We start from the raw sequence: 23,665 nt of genomic DNA on the forward strand, positions 1-23,665 counted from the left end.
AATTTACTGGAAATATTTTTATAGCAAGTTTTTAAGGATAAAGAAGAAAATCAACATTGTGAAGCCAAATGTAAAATCAATCTCTTCCGTAGTAAACTTCACACACGAGTAGCCAGTAGCAATTTATGCATTCTGTGCAAGACCTTTGAGGGCCTCCCTCTCTGTGGGCCCATGAGAGGCAAATGGGTGGGGCTGGGAAGTGCAGTCAATGGATCAGGAAAAGCTTTAGCCAATTTAGGGGCATTTAAGCCAAGTGGTAACAGCATGCTGAGTGCTTCTTGCAAGCACACAGTCCAACCAAACCCAGTGCCAAAATTCCATGGCTTTCAACATCAGCACAAAGCTAGCTCCAGAGTACTGGCAGTGTTCCCCCACCTGGCTTCTCTCAGCAGATCATAATTGACAGCAGTAGTTGCAGGAGCAGATCTGTATGGACATCTCAGAAAGCCATATATGTCCAGATTCATATAGCAAGACAATAATCTGAGCTCAACAAGGTGAGGACAGAGTTCCACACATCTACCTCTAATGGTTACTCCAAAAGACTTGCCTCTTTTGTCTTTTATTTGTTAATTCTTTCTAATTTATTTCTCTGCTTCACCAAGTCTTAATTTGGATGGTAAAAGAGGAAGGGCAAAGCAATTTGAAAACACTTTTGGGGGACATGGCTAATGCATAGCCCAGGCTGACAATGACTGTAAGCACTCGAACTCTCAAAGCACTCAAACTCTTGAGGGAGTCATACAATGAATCAAAAGGGGGATTTCTCCATATACATAGCAGATTTTGTAAGAAGGTGCCCAAATCAGGAAGTATTAGTGAGCTAAAGAAAATAGAAGAGAAGGTCCAGAAGTACTGGCAGAGAAACTTCCAGTAATTCTGGAATCTGAAATAAAAACATTCCAACTCTACATTTATCTGAGACACACCTGAGTCTATAAAGTAAAATGACTTGAGAGTACTGCAAAAAACACCAGATAGTTGTTAAAAATATATTCTAGAACTAGAAAAATTATATAATTTTAAAATATTTTTTTAAGTTTGAGGGGTTTTTCTTCTGCGATCCTTCTTTTGGAAAGAATAAGCATTACAGATTATTCTTTACCAATTAAAAATAGTCAATAATTTTGTTAATTTGTTAAAGGATTCTTTTCTGAGAGATGTAAAACACTTTTTAAAATATTGAAATGATTGTGAATTTTCCCATCTGTATGTTTCCATCAGTTATAATATTTTCTCTTTAAAGACAGAGCATGCATAGGTATACTTACAAAGTTACTCCTTTGTAACCATTTCAGTAGAAACCAAGTAAAATTAGAATGAAAGTACATAAGCTTTCCTCTCTTTCTGGAGAAATAGTATGAGATTGAAGTCAGTGGGTTTTGACCAAGAACAAGTGCTAAAATTTTAATTTCAACATACTCTATAGCAGGTATTTACATGGTTCGGTTTTTTTTATTCCAATAACTCTGTCTCTGATACAATCTTAATTTATTTTATTTTCTCCCGTCTTTGAGAGTACAGATGTGATGCAAACTCTTAGAATTATACTGTTGATTACTTGCATACTGCTGCATGCTGGTAATAACAAGTGCCCTGACTTGAGTCTTAGGAATTTAGACTGGTTCCCAGTGAAGAAATAAACAAATAGTATGAAAATGACAAAATGGAATTATATCTTTCCACCCTTCATTTCCAAACTAACTAGACAGCATTTTAAATCAGAATTTAGCATCTAGTTCATTTGGTATATATTTGCATTGTTTTGCCATGTGAACAATAGTTAGGATGTTCTGCAAAATAATGGGAGAAATGAAGAATATTGTTTATAACCATGAATGTTAATATAATATCTAATAATGTAATATCTAAGTATTATGTGCCTTTTTTTTTTTTTTTTCTGAATGAAAATTCTTTACTTCTGATGAACTGTATACAATCTTGGGTTTTGTTACTTAATCTGGTTATTCTTTCCTGCAGGGTGAGATTCAGCAGCTGTTGATTATAGCAGACCCCAGAGCTGCATATGAGTACTGTGACCATTATAGCCCAGATTGTGATTCCCCAGTCCCCAATGCTGCTCAGGCTCAAGATCCTCAAGTTGGTGAGGTGAGTACTCATCACATATTACTAGATTTATAGCACATATCTATATGAAAGATATGGGAGCTATGAGTATTCTGCAACTGTAAACTTCTGCTGGAAATGACATTTATTCTAATGAGCTGTATGTGATCTGACTGGTTATTGTTACTAATTGCTCAGATCACCATTAGAAATGTACTGAATTATTATCAGATGCCTGATTTGAGGCAATTTTGAGACAAGTTTTCCTAACTACATTATCCTTTCACTTCTTTTTACTGTTTATTCTACTGACTGAAATTATTTCATCAAGTAACTAAGGTCTGTAGGGCCCAGAATTATTTCAAGGGGCCTCTCACACCCATTGTATTAGAGATATAGTTCAAGATGTGCCAAGTCATTATACGTTGGCCTCTGTCATTAGGCAGAGGTCTTTACACCAAAATACACTTTGGAGTCTGGTCTCTTCTTAAGGACCCTGTTGGACTCTCTCTGTCTCTTTGCCTGGCTATGTATGTCAGAACAGAGCAGGCTGAAAGAATATTTTTTATATTTTCTAGGAACGAAATAAAAGACTGTAAAATCATAATATTTGTTTTCTCATTGAATTTGGAAGAATTTTGAACTTTTTCTTGGAAGCTTCCCCAGGCTTTGCTGCTATGGGAATCTGCGATCTGATTGTTTTTGTTTCCTGTGTGAAGACCTGGGAAGTTTGAATAGGCTAGTGCTTTTCTACTTTGAAATAAGATTGAAGAGTAATCAATCTAATAAACTCATCTTTGTGGGAAAAAGTTGTTAAAATCCTTGGTCTCTTTCTTGAAGAGGAATATATCTAAATACTTAAAACAGTTTTAATAAGTTGGGACTTCTGCCATGTCCATACTCATATTGACTCTAAAGCAGAAGACAACCTGGCTTAGAGAGATTGGGAATATTTGTTTGCTCTGGCCATTTCTGATGGCAGTGTTGATTTCTGAGCATTAGTGTAATGCATGTGGAACAAAGCTTGGAGTCCAAAGAAATTAGCTGGGGTCAGAGTGTAGATTAAATATCTCTTAAAGATGTTGAGGAATTAATGCTTATGCTTGATTATTAGCAGGTACTATGTGGACTATTAAAGTGTATTTCAATGTTTCTAAAGGGTGTAGAATAGGAATAAAATATCCCAGGGATTACATAATGAAGTACCAAATCTCCTGCTGTCAAAGACTATGCGCTCTGGTGGCACAGCCGGCTAAGACACAGTACTACAATGCCGAGGCCCTGGGTTCGAGACTCCTCAGAGCCTCACCTTGAGGGCAATGAGAGCTAGTGGCACAATGAAGGTAATACAGTGCTCCAAGATCAAAGCACGCTCAGGACTGAGCTGAGCCTCTGCTTCAGGACTCACCTTTTATTGGCCCCCTGGTCCTGCTCATGTGCAGTGGGGGCCCACCCTAATTAGGCACAGGTGGGCTTGACACAAGCTCATGCTCACTCCCTGGCAATTAGGGGCACCTGGTTGCCTTGTTACACTACATGTGATAACAGTTTGTGGGAGGATGTAATGAGAATAAAAAGTAAAATAAGTAAAATCAAATTTCTTAATTTGTAATGAAACATTTAAAATTAATTTGAAAGAAATTTAAATGAGCTAAAAGATTAAAAAAAGAATTAAGAACTGCTGTTTCTGTTTGCTTCCATTTATTACTCTAAATGGTGATTGAGTTACTTTGCTTTCTGAACTAAGACACAATTTCCTCATCGCTATCTGTGGATTTATATGTGTAACTTTGTGTGAATATTCTCAGTAAAGTCGATGGATCTCTTTAACATGTTATCCAATATTACTCTGAAAGAATCAGCAATAGTACCGGTATGATGACTTTGCAGTAGAATAAGTGACAGGCTGAATTGCCCAGAATGGAATTTTTTGCTAAATGCTAAAAAAGCAACTTGTTAAAACAGGCTGCTTCGTTATCTTTTGACATGCTGCCTATCAAATTGCATAGATAATTCGCTTTAAGGAAATAAGTTTTAAAAGTCTTATTTAGGTGCTGAAGGAGGTTACAGATGGTAGCAATGCTGATTTTTCAGGATTGACTGCAAAACTAAATAAACCATTGAAAGATAAAAATATAATTCCATATTCCATATTCCATACATAAACATATTCCATAGGGCAAAAAAGTAATTTAAAAATTCCTGATTGCATATTATGAATACATTTCAGGCTTGGTAGTGATATCTGATAGAATTTGGAGACTTGGGTCTTCATAAAGTTTCTGCTTTCTCAACATATTATATTTGAATGAAAGAAGAGGTGTTGTATTGCAAAGATAAAGTACCTGACAAACAGATTCAAATCTGGCTACCCTATTTCAGAAATCACTATAAATCAAGAGCTAACACTGAATTAGCTTTTTAGTAGTTTTTTTGGAATTTTGCTAGCAACACAGAATGAGTGTAAAATGAATGCTATTAAAATTTGTCCTTCATGATATTGCAGAGTAGTAAAATGATTATAACACAACTAAAGGCAAAATTAAACACTACAAGTAAAAGAACAAGATGCAGAAGAAACACAGAGGACTATGAAAATACACACTGCAATCCAGCCTTCTGTATAAAAGAAAAGCCTTTTGTTTGCAGCAGATTGTCCTCATCAATAGGCTTCATCTGCTTCTGTATCAGTGAAAACAATTTCGGGGGTACATGGTTTACCAAACTGGGATACTAATCAAGCTGAAAACCAACATGAAAAGATTACTTTTTAGCTAAATTGTTTTCCTGGTTTGGCGTCCCATGTTTACTCAAACTCTTGTGATAGAAAGAGTGAGAACAGTGGCCTAAAGCTAGGCAGGATTGTGTCTTTTGGTGTCAGCTTTGGTCTAAACCAGCAGAAGCTGAAAATATTATTGAACAGTAGCCTCAAAAATTTCATGTTATTAAAGTAGGGACAGAGTTTGTATAGTGAGAGTCAAAGTAAAACTGGCAAAAAATATGCAGTGCATGTTTTTAAACAAAGGAATAAGAATACAGATGTGATGTTCTTCTCTGTATGAAGCTCTTTGAAACATACACTGGAACATTACATACCTTCTTGGTGTTTTGTCACTAAACCAAACATTGCAAAAATGGAAATCAATCAAATTTGGGTTTGTCTCAAGACATGAAAGTTGCTTCAGAAAGCAACTGTTGCTTAAAGAAATTGCTTCAAAAACTTGCACTGAATATGTAGTTGCTTCTGGAGGAAAAAGAAAGTGTATCTGATTTTAGAAAATGCTCAAATTTGAATACAGCAAGGGAAAATGAGTTCTTCCTAAATGGAAGTCATTACTTGATGAGCACAACTTTCAGTTCTCAGTAATTCCAACCAAAGAAAAGTAATTGAATGTGATTTACAAGAATGAGGAGGCTGACAGATCTTTTATGGAACATATTGTATCCTGAAATACATTCATAAGGTGTTGCATGTTATTGTCTTATGTCAGAAGAGGATTACTAGAGAGTTCAGAATATTTGGTGCATTAAAATAGCTTTTGAATAAGGATAATTAATTGGGGAACAAACTGTCCAGGAACTTTAGAAAAGAACTAGAACAGTACATTAGCATGATTTAAGCCTAGTGTAAAACTCATTTTATCAAGAAAAATCTTCCTATGGCCAGCAAATTTTGTAGAGAAAGCAGAAAAACTAAGGGGCAAAGAGCTACAAATAAAATGGTAGGAAGCAGGGAGAGGAAAGAACAAGAAATACAAGTTCTTGTACTAGGTTGTTAAGTTTCCCTACAACGTAACTCAATGACTGGCACCAGTGGCTTCAAAGAACTAATTTGTAGGATGAATTATCATGGAGCTACTGGTGCTAGCCATTCAGATACATTGTAGAGTTCATGAAAGTAGTGGCAAATTAGCCATTTGCCCTAACAATGTATTTGAGAGGAAATGGTGTTTTATTTTGTTTATGTTGTTTAGGTTTTTTGCTCTGTTCTGCTAGTTTTTTCAGAGTTGTTTTTTTTATTATTATTTATACTGAGCTTTAGGGTTAATTCAGTAATAATTAATTTTTTTCATGCTAAATATATAATTAGGTTTTAGGGGTCAAACGTGGGAATGAAGTTATATTCTGAAATTGTCAGGATTACTTTTCCTAAGGGAGTTATGTACCTGTGCTTTACTTATAAATGCCTTGTGAATGGTCCGACCTCTATCTCGTTTTCAAAACCCTTTCTATTATAAATGGAAATGTGTTGAATTCAGCCTCAGTTCAGTCACATCTGCTTGTCTAGTCCCAGATAAATCACATATGCTTCACAGAAATTAGAGCAGGGAAAGATGTAGCCAGTGTTCATTTTTCTTGATGTTGGGCAGTATGTTTTCTGGAGTATCGTAAGGTCTAGTTTTCAGTGAATCCAGCTAGCAGGTTTTCAAGTCTTCTCTTAGAAAATTCTTGTGCAAAAAATAAATCACACTTTGATTAAATGAACTTACTAAAGGTGCAGTGGCCCCCAAAATATATGGACCTGGAGGCCTCATGCATCTGTTCAGATTAGTATGGTGTCCTTTCAGGTGTTTGAGTGATCAGAAAGACTAGCTTTCTGAAGAATACAGGAAGATAATTAGTTGCCTACTTAATGTTTAATGTCCTGTTTAGAGATGTACTTAGCTAACTTGGCAGGTTTTAAAAATAGTGAACTTCCTATCTTTATTTTTCTTTGCATAGATATATAGATCTTTTTTAAAGCAATTAAATTAATAAAGAACTTTAAGTGTCTTGTTCACCTTTTGACAGAGGCTGTCTTTGGAAGTTTTTGTTCTTAAGTCCTTTTATCTCCTTCTTTTAACACTTTTATGAACACTATAAGGGCTATGAGGTAGCAGAGGCTGTGTTTTTAACCTCTTAATTTTCTTTGATATCTACTACCATTATTTATTTGTATTTCTGCATGTGCTTTTTAAAACCCTTATTTTACCTGGCATCCTTTATTTTCTTGCATTTTGTGGAATTTTAGTGGGCCCTGAATGTTTCAAACTCATCTTTGTCTCTTTAGCTAGATAGATGATTTAGCATAACCTGTAGTAACCTCTTCAGAATATTTAAGTCATTCCACAGTTGAAATAGGTCTTGCATGCTGCTGATCTTGTGCTTCAAAATTCATCTGATGAAGAAAACAGTTCATCTCTTCAATTGGAATTGCATGATGATCTGGTAGTGTAATATAATCACTCTGGTAAAGAAAGCATGAGGTCATAGTGGAAAGATTTTTCCCATAAAGAAACAGCAGGTTTTATTCTTCTTTTTATTTGTAAGAAAACAGACTTATGCAATATTCATTACAAGAATGGCTGTTCAGTAACTATTGGTGGTCTTACAAGAGAAGAAAGAAAAAATATTGCATCACATTTGAACTATGTGTTACCTGATGTTTCTTACCTGAAATTTTTCACCAAGTTCCAGCTGTTGTCCAAGTTGTAGGTATAATTTTGGTTCAGTCTTTTTTATATTCATGTAAAATCACAGGGAAATTTAATACAGTTGTAAATATTTTGCTCTGAACTCTTTGTCAATGTCAAATTGCTTGTCTCAGATCTGTAACTATTCCATTTCCTAGCAGTAATAGGATTAGGTGAACTTTCATGGACAGACCTCTTGAGTAGGACTGAAGTAACAATGCACAGCTGTTGTAGGTATATTTTGCACTTGACAAAGTCGGTACCTGTAGAAAGATAATCAGAATGATCCATAAGCTGGGTGCTCCTTTTAACCCCATTCCAGCTTCTTGATTTTCTGTCTGCATTCCTGGCCAGTAGAATGTTCCTGTGTATATTGCTAACAAATCATGCCCACTTCAACTACCACTGTTCATCTCTGTCTTGCTTACTGTCATTCCTTGCTTTGATTTTTTCCTAGAGTTGATAGTCTTGAATAAATTTAGAAAGTGCCAGAAGATACTTTTCCATTTGCATTAATTAATTTTGAAGTTCTGCATGCTTTCTTCTATACTTTCAAGTCTTCTTGTTTGCATTTCTTTCATTAGCAGTGCAACCATGACATATTTCTATGAACTCCCCAAATGCTGTGAACTAATAGAAATGCCCGAGATAGTGTGAGTTACACACTCAGAAACGGTGGCAACCAAAATGTGGAGGCACTTTTCTTAAGGTTTCTTGAGGCCTCAAGATGAGTGGGTCATATCTCTGTCTGTGGTCATCTGATAGCCTTGTAGTTGTGTATCTGCAGAAAAAGAGGGGATTCGTGCCACATTTCCAATCTTGATTGTTCACAGCAGGTGATTAAATCCCCATTATTCTCTCCATTAAATCTATTCTTGGTGTTTGTGAATTTAGTCCTCATTTAACTGGCCAGTCATTCACCAGTCCTGTTGTCTCATCTTAAAAATGGGAAAGAGCCTTCATCAGCTTGAGATGATAAAAATCATGCTGTGGAGTAAATCACATTTCTAAAGTACATTTTTACACGATCTAGGGATGTAGAGATGCATTCCTCCATCTGGAAAAATTGTGCCTGAAGAAATACACCTGGAAGATTTTGCATCTCTGCTGCACAAGTTGCAACAGGACCTGTGCAGTGCAGTACAAAACATATTCTTTCTATGGTGGTGTGAAAGACTAAGGTTTCTGGTCTTTCAGAAAGAAACATCTAGAAAGGAAGGATTGCTAGTAGTAACATTTTTCTATGTGTGAAGTTTAGGGCTACTACATATTTCCACTTGTTCCCTTTGTACCATGGGGACTACAAAGTCCTGCCAGTTAGAAACTTCTTGAATATGTTTTCAGCATGGTGGCCACATTTTCTAGCTTGTTGGTCCAAGAATTTTCCTACTACCTCTCTGTTACTGCGCTCTTAAAGAGAAAAGAAAAAACATCCATGGAGATCTTCATTTGCTTCGCAGCAGTTTGATTCCAGCATGGAAGCTGGCATTCCCTGTTTCTCATCCATTTCTGTGCTTTTTTTCTCTGTGCCTGAATATCATTGCAGCCACTATGTTTAAGATAATACTTTGCTTATTTCAAGAAAAAATAATTTTCTTTAATAGAAATAAATGAAAACCAATGCATAGAAGTATTTTGTGTGTGATTGTGCATATTGCATTGATCTCTCCACATAGTCATGTGCATTTGTATGAGTATTTTCTAGTTCTCATTCATAAATCAATGGTTTCCCAAAGTATGCCTCTGGTGGATCTTAGCGTAAATATCAATTTATTCACCACTTTCTCTTTTAGTACTAACATACTTGGCACAGATATTTTTAATTACTTTTTTTCCAGTCAACATTTCTACTTGGTATATGGCCTCTGAAGACCTTTTTGTAACCCACTGTTGTAATTTTATTAGACACATAGTTGGCACAGTTCAGCACTGCCATTCAGCTGCTTTGAGGGAAGCCATACTACTGAGATTTGAAAAACAGTTCCGAGTAACAGAGTTATGTTTTCAGTGTTAATTGGTTAAAAATGAATACTGGAAGGAATTCTTCCAGTTTCAGAATAGGCATACAGTGCTTTCTAAAAAGGAATCTGTAGGTCTGGAAATTTTTAAACTTCTAACAGCATATTTGAAGTTAAATCCAGCAAATGAAGGCATAATTGTCTCCAAAATGTTCCTCCACTTATCTCTTAAAATATTGGATAATATTTAATATGGGTAGTGTTTATTTGTGCCAGTAAAAATTATGTATCAGAGTCTGATTCAGGTTATTTGGCTGACGAAGCATTTAACTGTAATAGTTGTCACTGATTATGTGGAATGACTGAATCTGGAGGTATATTCCTCTAAAGACTGTTTTCTTTTTATTGTAGACCAACCTAGTATGCATAGACTTCTTGACAAAAGATAAGCAAATTCGATTTTATGCATTTGGACACATTTTCAGGATTTCCAAAGAAGTACAACAGTTTCAGTGTTACTCGCTAACAATTTCAAGCCAACTGTTGTTATCCATGTGGTTATTTCTTTTCTTTGTGTTGTTTTTGTGGCTGTTCATGGTCTCCTAGAAACTTGTCACTTTGTTTTCTTTTCTGGATGTCAGTGGCATTCTTCATTAGAAACTAATTGTATTGAGTTGCATTTCTAGAACTGAACAAGCCAGAAAATATTTTCTTATGCATTTGTACATCTCTAGAAATGGATTATCACTGCTCATAATGCAGTGATGATTGGAAAATACCATTTACATGGAAAAGTTGTCTCATTGACTTCACTGGGATTAGGACTGAATCTTAATTTACTGAACAGGGGGATAATCATCAATAATCACTTTACTCACAAGTTTTAAGTCTAAAATGTTGCTGATTTTGAAAAAAATCAACTTATTTCTGTAACACCAGTGATAGCACTGATGAAATCTAACCATAGCTTACAGTGCCAATATTCTTCACAGAGAGGATAGTCCCCACCAAAATTGATAAATTTTTTGTTATTTAAGAGCAGTTTATTCTTTTCTTACAAATGTGTAATATAGTTTTAGGCAATTATCAAAAGCATGTTACATTCTTTCTTTATCAAAACTCATGACTAACCAACTTATATTGGCATGGATGTAGAAATAGTCAAAAGGACAATAAAATAAAAAGCATTCAGCTTCTTAAAAAATCTGGATGTTCTTTTAAGAAAAGATGGTGGTCATAGTAGGACTCTGAGGAGTCACAGAAGTGAAATAAGAGAAATGCATGTAAAGGGATTTTTAAGTGATTAAAGCCTTTCAGTTAGTCTCAGGCATCCTGAGGAAATCAGCTTCTCCATGTTTTCTGTACACTAAAAGTTTAAGTAGAAGAATTCTATCAAAAGGCTTTGCCAGAGAAAACATTTAAACCAGTCATCTTGTTACATAGTAGAATATATTTTGGAATATAGATACCTCTTTTGATCTAGTTTATAATTTCTTCTAAAATGTCAATTTCTTTCTGATACTGATGATCTTTATAACTTCTATGAATCCTCAGAGCCATTTAGAAGTGTAATGTTCTGGCCATAATTCCACTTTTCTTTGTCTCTGGGGATGTACAGAGAATTGGTAGCAGCCATAAACTGATCTAATTTACAGGATCAGCAAGTTTCTGTAGCTTCAGGCATGATAGGAGTGGAAAGAGTTTAAACCTGCCCTTTCTTCTCTGCTGTGATGATTAGTACTTGGTGCATGTAATATCTAGACTAGTATCTTCATGGCACAGCCAAGATTACAGCTCAGGAGTTCCTGGCTCTCTAGGTCATGTTTGCAACATTGCACAAACCAATTCTAAATCCATTTTCTCTTGTAAGAATTAGACAAATATTCATTTTATACTAGTTATTATAAATACAGAGCTATGGAGGAATATACAGCAGCTGAGGATCTGAACTTTAAATGAAGTTATACCAGAGAAGCACTTGTTTAGGCAGTGTTTACCATGGATCTTCCCTAGTTTTGAGAACTCTCTGGCAAACAAGTGGAAGATAGCCATGGTTATTTGTGAGTTGTGGCTTCTTTCCTGTATTTAAATTATTTACACTATTCAAGTGAGATATTGGCATCTCTCCAATCTTCTGTTCACATGAAAAAATACAGGTAAGAGGTATAGGTAAAAGGAGGCATTAATTGCAATTTAGAGATAAAATTATATAAGGTTTCAAAAAGTCAGTTGGTGCTCCCACTACTCAAAATTATAGTTGATTTTTTTGTGCAGTACAGTAAAAGAAAGGGGGTTTTCTGATGCTACTACTTGCGTTTTTATTATTTTTATATTGTGTTTTGGCTGAAATAAAAAAATTGTATTTTTTCCTAAAGATTATTAACTGTTACTGAATTATTCATGCTACCTTATTTTTCTTAAGTTTTACTCCTAAGTAAAGGTTAAGATGCTTTCCAGTATTGCTAATCTAGTTTGCTACCACTAACATGGGAATGCCTGATATTTTTCCATTTGCAATGTAGTACCCACCAGAAGATTTTATCGAATATGACTATGAGTATGGGGATGCAGATTATAAAGAAACTGATTCTATAACAGAGGGACCACCACTGTTTGAAGAGACAATAGCACAAACAGAGGTAATGGAATCTGATCTGTTTGTTGTGTGGTGTCCAGCTGTCTCCTACCACGTGGTTTGTCAATTTGTGTCTTCTGAATATAAGCTTAATGATTTCCTTTCACTCATTTCTTCACTCTAGCTGTAACACTTCCTTCCAGTTGGAGATGAAAGGTCTCACAGCTGGCAGCATTCATCTCACATTTGGTTACCCTTCTTTCATCCATGTTTTCTCAGTTTTCATTTTATTTGTTTTTTTCCATTCCATCTTTCATAACATTTGCAGAAAAAGAAAGCCATGGTCAAAAAGAAGAAGAGGACAGTGGCTGCTAGCTCAAAGGACAAACCCCAAAAGGCCACAACAAAAAAATCTGAAAAATATGCAGCCAAGAAGAAGAAAAGTTACCAAGCAGCAACAAAAGACAAACTAGGGGTAAAGGTAGCCCAGAAGCAATCAAGATCTTTCCCAGGCCAAGACTGGAAGATCTCTGATAATAAGAAAAAATATACCTAACCCCACTAGATGAATACATCTGGCTAATACCGTAACCTGAATAAAAGTGATACCTCTTGAATTTTCTTACAGGAGTTTTTTTCTTTTAATAATGCACCTTTTCCTTAATACTAGGGAAACGTTGTTGATGGATTTCAAGAGTATAGCATTGCTGAAAATTACTATGGCCCCCAGACAGAAGCTCCCTCCAGAACTACCGAAGCAAATGAGGTAATATGGGGACTATTGAGAAAATAATAGGCAAAAAATACTTGCTCGTCAGGTGCCAGTGATAAAAAAAGCACAAACATCTTGTAAAAGAATGAATGTTCATCTTTGTAAATGTACAAATCTGTACTTAACAGCAATTAATGCAATTTTATGCTTTCTCAGTAGAGATCTGATGAATCTTTAGACTGCTGAGTTCATTCTTCTGAAAATCATTCAGTGATATATACTGTGTAAATGCAGGGTTGATGCATTCAGCGTGGATGTGACTGGAGCTATGTCTAGTGTAAACTAGGTTAAATACTATATATACATAGTACTCCTAAACTAAGAGGAAGTGAGTTCTCTGATTTTTCCTGTAACTTTCAAGACACAGCATAAAATGCCTAACACAAGACAAAGAATTGCTGCAACTACAGCAGCATATTAAGTGGAGTCAGAAGCCATTATTCCCTTTTAATAGATCTTCAGCTAACAAAACGACCTTATTTCTTTTTCACTAAAGTCCTATAAAGCATTGTATTTTGAACTGTCAAAAAAGATGAAATTATTATTTTGCTTTATGTTAGAAACTACATTTTTAGAAGGACATAAGGGCAAACCTAAACATTATTTTGTCAAGATTACTACACCTAAAGCCAGTTTTGGTTAATATATCTGCATATTAATTAATGCCAGTGTTAGAAAAAATGATGGCTGGCTGTAAGAAACATTGTTTTCATTTTTATTTTACACTTTCATTTTAAAATGAAGAGATGTTGCTTGAAAAATGTACAAAACTGCACCTCCTCAGCCCTTACAAACATTTGAAAAGAGAAAAAGAGTCCCTGTTTGTTTTTCTGTTTTCCTCATTTTTCTGTTTTGAATTAAGATGTTGTACTCATTCCTCTGTAAACTGTTCATTTCATTCATTACTGTAAACTATTATTCATGTTTACTTCTCACATGTTGATCAACAGAGGCATATTTAAATAATTCTATTTCTCAGGCAATTATAGGCCAATTATACAATAGTACAGTTATGAGGTAAATCCAAAGTGCTAAACGCTTTCCTTAGTGAGAGCAGCCTTGCATAAAGGCAAAATTTTCCTTAGAATTGGTTCAGATCTGCATTTACTCTTGCTGTAAGGCAAAAGTCACTGTCCTATAACTAACTGAATGAGGCAACTGTTAAATTTGAATCTGACCTTCTATTTTAATTCTAATATATTTCAATATCATGGCTAGATAAAGAAATTTTTACTACTCTGGATGTTGATTAGCATCTTAATATATATTTTAAGATCGTACTAGCTGCTAAATATATCCTGTCTATCTGTCTCATATTAGCAAGATCTGAACTTTGGTTTCTTTCAAAATTGTTCTTTCAGGAGACCTCTGTAACAGAATAAAGCAATCCTCTTTTTTTCACAAATGGTTTTGTACATCTCAAATATAGCATTCTTTTAAACTGCTTTGGTGCTTGTAAGTTGGTTGCTTGGTTTTACAGTTTACATACTTGAAGGTGAAAGCTTAGATTTCAGAAACTGAATTTGACTCAGACCAAAAGTATATAAATTACCATGGCAGAAATGAACCATGACTTTTTGAGTCATAACTGAACTGTCAAATCATTAACAAGAGAAAAGTTGAAACTTTTAAATAAAATAATAAAGAAGGTTGGGCTTAACTTACGATAAAATGGACTGAATTTATTCACTGCTCATGGCAGTGCACACATTCGTTCATGAGCGCTTGTAATTGCAAAACCAAGCAATAGGGAAGTTTAGCTATATTTGACATTAAAGTAACATTATGCAAGCAGTACACGTAGCGTACTAGATATATTGAAATAAATGTTTTCAGAAATGAAAAAAAAGTATAGGAAACGATTACCTCTTTGTACTACTTATATAAAGATCTTTTAATTACTCTGAAAGGCTGAACTTCTATTCCTTCAGACTCTAATTAAAAGATCATATGCTGCAGTTCTACAGTTCTTTCCACTTTTGACAAGTGATCATGGTGGATCAGCATATGCTTACATTGCTTTACTAACAATAACTCACGTATTCCTCCTATTCCCAAATCTTTGCTACTGATATGAATAGCAAAATCCTGTTGAAGAACTATTTGCTGAAGAATACATAACTGGAGAGGATTATGATAAAAAAACTGAGGAAACTGAATATGGAAGCAGAGGAGTAGACTTCAGTGAATCTGATCTGCTGGTAGATGGAGATTTAGGCGAATATGATTTTTATGAATATAAAGAATATGAAGAGAAACCAACTGATTCCACTAATGAAGAGTTTGGTCCAGGTGTTCCTGCAGAGACTGATATCACAGAAACAAGCGTAAGTTGATTGAAGGCATAATGCAGATTAATTTAGTAGGTTTTTTATAGTTCTACAGTCTCAGAATGGTACAGAGCCTGATCCAGAGCTTGTTGTACATACTAGGTGTTTATTCTCTTTTTGATAAAGTTCATCTTTGTGTTTTAGTAATTCTGAACTTTTATTTTTATTACATTCAGGTGTTTGGTCTCTTTTGGTGAAGGGAGTAAGGGAGGGTTCAAAACGGGAGGGAAAGTAAAGAAGAGGTGGAATTCCAAAACTAAATGATGAAACAAACAGTTATAAAAATCTTTCTTAACCAGAACTAAAGCTGGAGAGAATGTAAGTTCTAATGGAGGTGCAAGTACAGTAATTAATATTTTTATATGATTACCCTAAGAGGATGAAATGTATAGAAGTGTCTAGAATCCTGTGGCTTCTGTTATCTTCCAAGGACAAAATTCATGAGTGGGAATGAGAAGGTCTGAAGCCTTTCATGAAAATAAACGTAGTCAATGGTGACAGATTTATGACTTTGCAGGAGTGATTTAGCAGCTCAGTATGTATAAAGATAGGATGACATGATGGATCCTCTGAATCATGGACTTTTTTGTGTGTGTTTCATAGTTCTCTCTTTTCCTCTGACTTACAATCACAGGCTTAACAGCAAGGCTTTAATTTTCCTTCAGGTGTGCCAAGATCCTCATTTACCAGTTTATTGGATTGTAGAAGCAGCAAAGAAAACTAATATGACTAAGACTGGAAGTAAAATTAATTCCCACTTGGATTTTTAATCAGGAAGGTGCTGAAAGTGGGAAAGGAGAATTTTGTTTGCTGTATTTTCTCATTTTTTATTTTCTCCTTACAGTCTTCAAACTTCAGTTTACAAAGGATCAAAGAAATAAAAACAAATGCTGTGAGGTTGCTTTTCTCTGCCAGCCTTGAAACCCATACTTCTGTATTTCATTTATCACTCCTTTCTAAACCCAGTTTGGGGTCTTTGTAATTTTTAATGATCCTTATCAATGCAATTGGATACAACCTTACTTCTTCCCTTCTAGCACAGATGGGGACAGTAGCAGAGTGAATCAAAAAAGGTCATATTATCTGCAAAGCAAATAAAGCTTTAAGGCACCCATAAGGTGCCCATAAGGCACCATTTGTGCCCTTATTAAGTGAATGACTGTGTAGACTGTATCCCCTGAGTTTAAAATGCCTTGCTACAAAGCTGAAGGAGTCAGGCAACTTGCTCTTTGTTATGACTCTCATCTGCTGAACCAAATATATCATTTTCCTGTGAATGTATTTGGAACAAGTTCTACCTCTGATAAAAAATGGCAAGATGAAAATTGCTCAGTACCTGGAAACTTTCAAAAAGGGTGCAGTATTTCCAAAGATGGAGACCTGAGTAATTTTTTACAAACAATTTTCACTAATATAATGAAACAAATACCTTTGTGATACTTGATTTTTATGAACTACTGCATTGCTACTAGTAAGATCTGTGCCTTTATAAATCAATAAAAAAATGCACAAACCATGAAGCTATATATGTTTTTCCTTTCCATAATATTTCATATTGAAATTTCATATGAAATACTGAAACATCATCCTTAATATTTTCAAATCCCAAGCTATTTTAATGTAAATGTGGAATCACTCTTCTGAAATGAAAAAAGCATTTCTAATCTTCATCTAATCAGAGATGAATTTATTTTCCAGTTTTCAGTGTTAGCAATAAAGAGAGGCACTTCAGAAGAAAAACACATAACTCTCGGTTTGCAGTTTGAATCTATGTTCTGTCACTTGCACATGTTATTGACCTATTGGTTTTGGTACTAACGTTATCTTAATCCTGATCCCAAAACTCCCCACAGAGCTGATCCTAAAAGAATTTTGCAGTTGATGCTGATTCACGTAGTTAGCAGGCATAACTGGCTAATCACAAAATAGTATTTAATGCCACTTAATTCCTTTCCCATTTATGCCATGAAGTCAAATCCTGGGACTAATTTACATGTGGATGTCTAATGAATGAAATTAGAATCTTGAAGGATATTGTCCATATGGGACCAGGGGATCTATCTCAGAAACTAACTCAGAAAGCCATGAAGAATCGCTGTTAATTGCCAAGAATGTCTGCTAAAATACAATAAGAAACAACTTTGTGACTTGCACATCAAAGTTTTAAATTCTTAGTCCAAAGTCCTAATGCAAAGTATGGGATGCATCTCATTGGAAGTCTACAAATGGACAATATCCAACAATCTTAACAGTATTCATGCAGATTTTGCATTTTCAGTTCCTCATGTACTAAATATTTTGATTGATATGACTTGAGCCTGTGATGTTGTTTTTATACCACAGAACAAGTCCAGCCTTAGCTTTCAGTTACAGTTTGATGCAGTTCTTTGTTGTACCATGTTCTTAGGTCTTCTATTTTTGGCACTGTTTTTGCTGGTTAGGTGGCTGGACATGGTGCTTATGGAGAGAAAGGCCAAAAAGGAGAACCAGCTGTGATTGAACCTGTAAGTATAGATGTGGGTGAGGGGTTTTTTTAGCACTATAAAACATATGTACATTGTTGAGGCATCACTATTTTTGTTGTTCATGGTAGGCGACAGTAACCTTATCCATGATCTCTGAAACAATCACTTGCAGTGTGAACCATGTAAAATTGATAAAAGGACCTTCAGCCTTCTCTTTTGGTTGCACAAAGGCCTATACACGTTCCTTAAAACAATAAACAGGAGAATTTATTTGTGCAGAGGAAAACAGAGGATAGGTCTTCTCTTCAGGCAAATATAGTAACTACAGCTTGGACAGACCTACAGTGGTAGCTTCCAGGTTAGGCACAGGTAACACTGAAGCTATGAGTTTTTACAAGGGTAACAAAGTACCTCTGAGAGATTAAATAAATGCTTGAATGTATAAACTTTGCTGGTGAAATTAAATTGCTAACCCTTAATTAAATACTTTCTTTGTTACAGCTTTGTCATAAGCTCAGTAATGAATCAGCAGCTTAGAGAATTTTTGTCTTTTTGAAATAAGTTGTGGGGCTATACTTCTGCCACTGTAATTGGCCTTTACAGTAGGACAAAGTTTACGATAGCATCATGCTTGACAGCTATAAACTAAAATGTAACTGAATTTAAAAGGCATAGATTATAAAAAAATACTAATTTTATAAAATGTAACAGGTGTAGTTATTCCAGTGTGGTTTACTTTTCTAGAATTTTCAAGGACTGATTTCAGAAATGTTTTCAACCCAAACAGAAATTAAAGTTTAATCTAGTTTTTGTTCTCCCCTTTAAAGCCACACAGCAATTCAGATTACATTTCTAGTAAATGTGAAGAGGAGATCCCCTGAATAGTTAAATGAAACACTAAGAAATATTAACTCCAGTAGTTCAGCTGAAAAGGAGTTTTATATTTTTCTCCAAGACACAATGAATTCAGTACCTTTTTTCATCCCTCTCTAGGGTATGCTCATTGAAGGACCACCGGGACCAAGAGGCCCTGCCGTAAGTAGATTAAGCACAATTTCTTTTTACTACCTTTGATTTATCCACTGTGCTTTGCTATTCATGAGTTAACACAATTAATATTGGCCTTATCATAGTTCCCAAACGGTATAGTGGGATTAGTAGTATTAGAAGGGAGTAAAAAAGGCTTATCTCCAGCATTTTCAGTGACAGCATGGTACAACCTGAGTGTACATGAAAATCAAAATTTTGAAAGTCGACTATAAATCTTTCTAAGAAAAAAAAGTATGCTGCCTCATAAATCATTCTATCCAAATACATGTTCAACATGACTTTCCTTAGAAAACATCATTCAAAAATACTGCAAGCTGTAATTCAGCATAATAATGTAATTCATTTTCCATAGGGTCTTACAGGTCCCCCAGGTCTACAAGGTCCTGTTGGTCCTCCAGGTGACCCTGGTGAAAGGGTAAGTCAGTATATAAATTGTTTTGGGTATTCATTGTATGTCTTGCACTGATTCTTCTAAGAGTAAATGCATTAGATCCTGATCTGAAATATATACACATAAGAAAACTCGGTGTAATTGGGGTTGCTACACTCAGCTGATCAAATCAGCTGAGAATCTGGGCCAACATTTCCTTAGTGTTAGAAGTATATACTTTAAAAAGAGGGGAAAAAAAAGTTCCTATTTGTCCATATTTATCTATTTTTATTGTGAATTATTTTAAAATATAATAAAGCAATAGGTACAATAATTTCACATGGATTTGAATGAGCTTTTTAAAAATCAGTACATGCAGGCATACACGCGTGGAGATATGAGAAGAACAAGCTCTGCAGAATCAAAATACACATGGAAATACTGAAAGTGATGGGTAACATTTAGATGATCTAGGCAGAAGTTACTTGCCATATTAAATAGCAGAGTGCATGAGCACCCTATCCAGTTATTAATATAATAAAAATTTAAGCTATTACTTAAGCCTGACATGTTTGTACATGCCTTTTCTTACTGCCACAAGGAACACAATTTTGAAACAGCCTAAATATATATATTTGAGGAAAATATGCTACAGAAAGCATTAGCTTACTGATGAGTGTAGCATTTTCATGCTGTATTTATGTATAGAAGTTTCTGAGAAGATGCTGTTGCTTCACTGAATAATGGGATAGTTTTAAAATCCCAGCAATGCTGCACAGTAAGTCAGCACGCACACTTTTTTTTGTATTTCTTCCCTGTAGATCAACTCAATGACGTATTTTGGAATTTAAACATATAAAATGGGAATTTTAAAACATTATAGTGGAATAACTCCTGCTAATACTATTTTTTAACTAACTCCGTACAAAATTAACCAGAAGGAAATTCTTGTTTAAACACATAATTTGTCTGTCATAGAATAGAATTAATGTTTTGTATAAATTGTAAAAACATTGCACAAATAAATAATTGTAGAAATAGGTTACCAAACTCATGAGAATATGAATTTCTTCAACCAAATTGTTCTGCCAGGTTCTATCCTGATGCAATAATAAGTCTTTAAATTTTTAACATTCGTTCACAATTTTTTTTTACTTAAACAGCAGTGCATACGAGTGAAGGCTTTAGCTCTTGCAGCAGTTATTCTGACAAATTTTCATCTTTAGAAAAAAATTTAGAAAAGTAGCACTCTGAGAAGATTGCCACACAAGAAAAGCACATTGTTTCATTTTAAAAAGCCTTCAATTATAACTAGGATAATTGAGAATGTTGTCTAAGCATGTAACTACAGAAGATAAACCTACCACTTTTTGTAGTTCCTCATGATGCTTCAGCTTTTTAATGAAATTATTATATAATTGTAATCCTAATAATAAGTATTACACAATTGAAAAATTAATAAATATACCATTTTGCAGAGGGTCATAAGTTTTACTTACTGTAGAGATTAATTTCTCTGACATAAAATGGTGCAATGGAAGAAAGTGAAAAATTATCTAATCTTCAGTTTCATTTTCAATAACCTGATATTCATCTTCAAATCAAATCTTCCAGTGCTAATCTTTACAAAATATCATTATCATATGGCATAAAGTCACTGCTGGTCAGAGTGAAGGTTCTTTAGGTGCTTTTCAAGTTTATTTAATGATTTTAACCTTCACTCAAAATTGTCTGAGTGGCTGCTTTAACAAATGGTTTAAAATGGTTCTTTTTAACAATTACAATTTTTTTTCCATATTTTACATCTGATTTAGTAATTTTCCAAGATTTACCTGTAGTTTTTTTTGTTTCAAAAGCTTTTTTTTTTTTTTAGTAGCCCATTCACAGTAATAGACTACTGATCTTAATTCTTGAAGAAAGGAAAAAATACCAATATTTTTTGGATAAGCTTTCTCATTGTTTTGCTTTTTTTAACTACTGAGCAGCAGAAAGAACCAATTAAGACAGTTTGACACTTGCTGGTCTGTCATTGCAACCCTGCAGAGAGTCATTGGGGTGAATGAGTACTTTCTTTGGCAGACATGCAGCAGGCAAATTAGCACACCTGATGCACATCCTTCCTGGCTTTGACAGCTTCAGCTGGTAAAAATAAAGAATGCAAACTACTAGGAGAAAAAGTGCAATTATAAATTGTAACTTGTCACAACAGCAATATTTATCTATGCAGCACATTAGATGAATAATAATGAGCATTATGTACACACACTGGTACCTTTCTTGAACTCCAGCTTACACAACAAGTTTAGCTCTTTTTAAATAGTAAGAGAGAAATGGATCTCATAAAAATACATTTCAAGCCATAGCTGCGGGACTTAGGTAGTCTTTGAAGCTTAAACCTACTCAGAAGATTTAAAGATTAATCATAGTTAGTTCTTTATATCAAATAAAGGGAACAGTGAAACACAGTGCAAATCTCTACTCAACCCAACCTATGAAATAATGAGCAGAGCCTCTGTAATTAGGTACTCCATATGACATTTTAAAATATTATTTGTAAGTAAGATAGAGAATAGCTTTCTTGTCTTCCCCAAACTCAGTTCTTTAATTATCTCACTAATAAAGAATAAAATTCCCAAACCGCTTGCAAAGAGACTATTAAACTTACAAGTGTGTCCTTATGAATATAAGTGTGTGTGTGAGTGACCCCAAGGCTTTCTTTTACAAAAATGTCTTTTTTTTCTCACCCCTTTTTCTCTCATCTCTTTGTTCTCTTAGGGTCCACCTGGTCGCCCTGGTCTCCCTGGTGCTGATGGGTTAGCAGGTCCCCCTGGTACCATGTTAATGTTGCCTGTAAGTTATATAAAGATTACAGGGTAGCCAACCTCTAAAAAGAAGTGTATTTCAAGACATGTATAGTTGTTTTGGTTTTTGATCTGTTTTTGTCTTTGGAATGAGAGATGATGTAGAATTTCTCATATGGTGTAAGCATGGTACCATATTATCCTCAAACAAAGCATGCTTTAGCTCCTGCATAGCTGACAGATTGGAACCTACATGAATGTTTTACACTCACTGAAATGCTTCTTATACTTTCAACAGTAACTATTATTTTCTAGTATATGTCCTAAACAAGGAGTTTGCTTTTGCACAAAAAGCAGGTACTCACATGGCATGTGTGCTTTGAGGTCTCCTTGACACAAAGAATTTTACACATTCCATGCTTAAAACTTGACTTCAATGTGTTCTTTGAAGATTCAGTGCATCCTTTCAATAGAAATACATGCACATAGCCAGCTCTGCTCCCACTGGAGTGAAAGCAAAACACCATCTGGTTTAGCAAGTGGAAGAACAAGCCCAAAGCTGTTCAAGTATCTTGGAACTTTGTGGTATGAAAAGTACTAAATCAATGCAATCCCTTATTCTTAAGTGTGTGGTGTGTGTGTTTGTGTGTGTGTGTACATGTCTATGAGAAACCTCTAGTGAGTACTACCACCCCAAGAATCGATTAACCAGCTGCAAATGAAGGGGCAGTATTTTTGGTAAGCAAAGCAAAATAAACAGTCTTGGAGTTGAGGCTTCTGCAGTTCTGATACTTACTACCTCCATTAGAGGTAGTAAGTGTGGACTAATACTTAACCAATCATCCCTTTTGGAAAATCTCACTAGCTTTCTTTTAAATGGTAAGGGTCCTCACCTCAAGTGATCTACCAAGACATGCATTCAAAACACCAAGTAGCATGCGGGAGACCCCTTTTGTGGGATTTGTGACTCGTCATCATCATGCATAGTGCTTAAATTCATCAAAATTGGTTCACCTTTTCAGTGCTTGCCAGACAATGAATTTAGGCAGTTTTGCTTAGAAAAATTTAAAATACGATTGATTCCACATTATGTGTATCCCTACAAACCACCAGGACTTCTTCCAAATGATAGAAGGCTTGGTAGTTCTAATTTTATGAAAAGTCAGGTGCTTATTCATGAGAGCTTAAAGCAATAAGTTTTCCATCCCTTTCAAAAAAAATCCTTCCATTATGATAATAATATGACTGCAGGAGAAAGACCTGAGTTATAGCATCAAGTCTAGATGTATGCAGACTGAACAAACTGTTGTGGGCAGTGAAAATTCCTGGCTAATATTCCTGGATATTAGTATCCAGTGTGCCTATGCCATTCCTTTCAGAAAGCTGTTCCTCCTCTTGCAGCTCAGTGCCTTGACAACATTGCAAAGCTTCTGCTAGAAGTTTCATGAGCAATAACAGTCCAGAACTGCAGCAATGAGGACTTAAATTTTACTCTGTAATATGTTTTAAAACTGTCAGAAATTAAAAAAACTGTTTCATTTTAGATACCAAGCATTTTTCAAATTCAAGTCTGCCTTTAGTTGAATTTAATTTTTCTGTCGCTAAAATTGTACAGAGAATTAATTCATTTTGATACATATTTTAAAGGAGGTTTTGCAAATAATCAGTCTATTTCTGACTCTTTTAAAACAAGAAAACAAAAATACAACCAAAGTCCTATGAAATCAAGAAACTGGTTGCTCATTAGGAATTATCTGCACTTCAGTTTTAACCTATTACTAATGACTGAATATTCATGCTGAATCCAGTGGCCTCAGTTCAGCA

At 34.9% G+C, this 23,665-nt stretch overlaps 1 protein-coding gene across 4 annotated transcripts in view; it reads left to right on the plus strand.

Annotated features, from left to right (window-relative positions):
- Positions 1-23,665, plus strand: part of COL11A1 (collagen type XI alpha 1 chain) — a 136,801-nt gene that overhangs the window by 30,804 nt on the left and 82,332 nt on the right. Inside the window, exons 5-12 of one of the 4 annotated variants that reach the window (XM_030455015.1) lie at positions 1,981-2,109; positions 12,001-12,117; positions 12,724-12,819; positions 14,907-15,152; positions 17,597-17,659; positions 18,614-18,655; positions 19,023-19,085; positions 21,816-21,890. In XM_030455015.1, coding sequence (XP_030310875.1) covers positions 1,981-2,109; positions 12,001-12,117; positions 12,724-12,819; positions 14,907-15,152; positions 17,597-17,659; positions 18,614-18,655; positions 19,023-19,085; positions 21,816-21,890 — 831 coding nt within the window. Of the gene's footprint in view, positions 1-1,980; positions 2,110-12,000; positions 12,118-12,381; positions 12,535-12,723; positions 12,820-14,906; positions 15,153-17,596; positions 17,660-18,613; positions 18,656-19,022; positions 19,086-21,815; positions 21,891-23,665 lie in introns of all 4 variants that reach the window. The other 3 variants (XM_030455014.1, XM_030455016.1, XM_030455017.1) reach the window with 3 other exon arrangements.

The sequence above is a fragment of the Calypte anna genome, chromosome 8 (assembly GCF_003957555.1).
Source record: "Calypte anna isolate BGI_N300 chromosome 8, bCalAnn1_v1.p, whole genome shotgun sequence".
Taxonomy (NCBI): domain Eukaryota; kingdom Metazoa; phylum Chordata; class Aves; order Apodiformes; family Trochilidae; genus Calypte; species Calypte anna.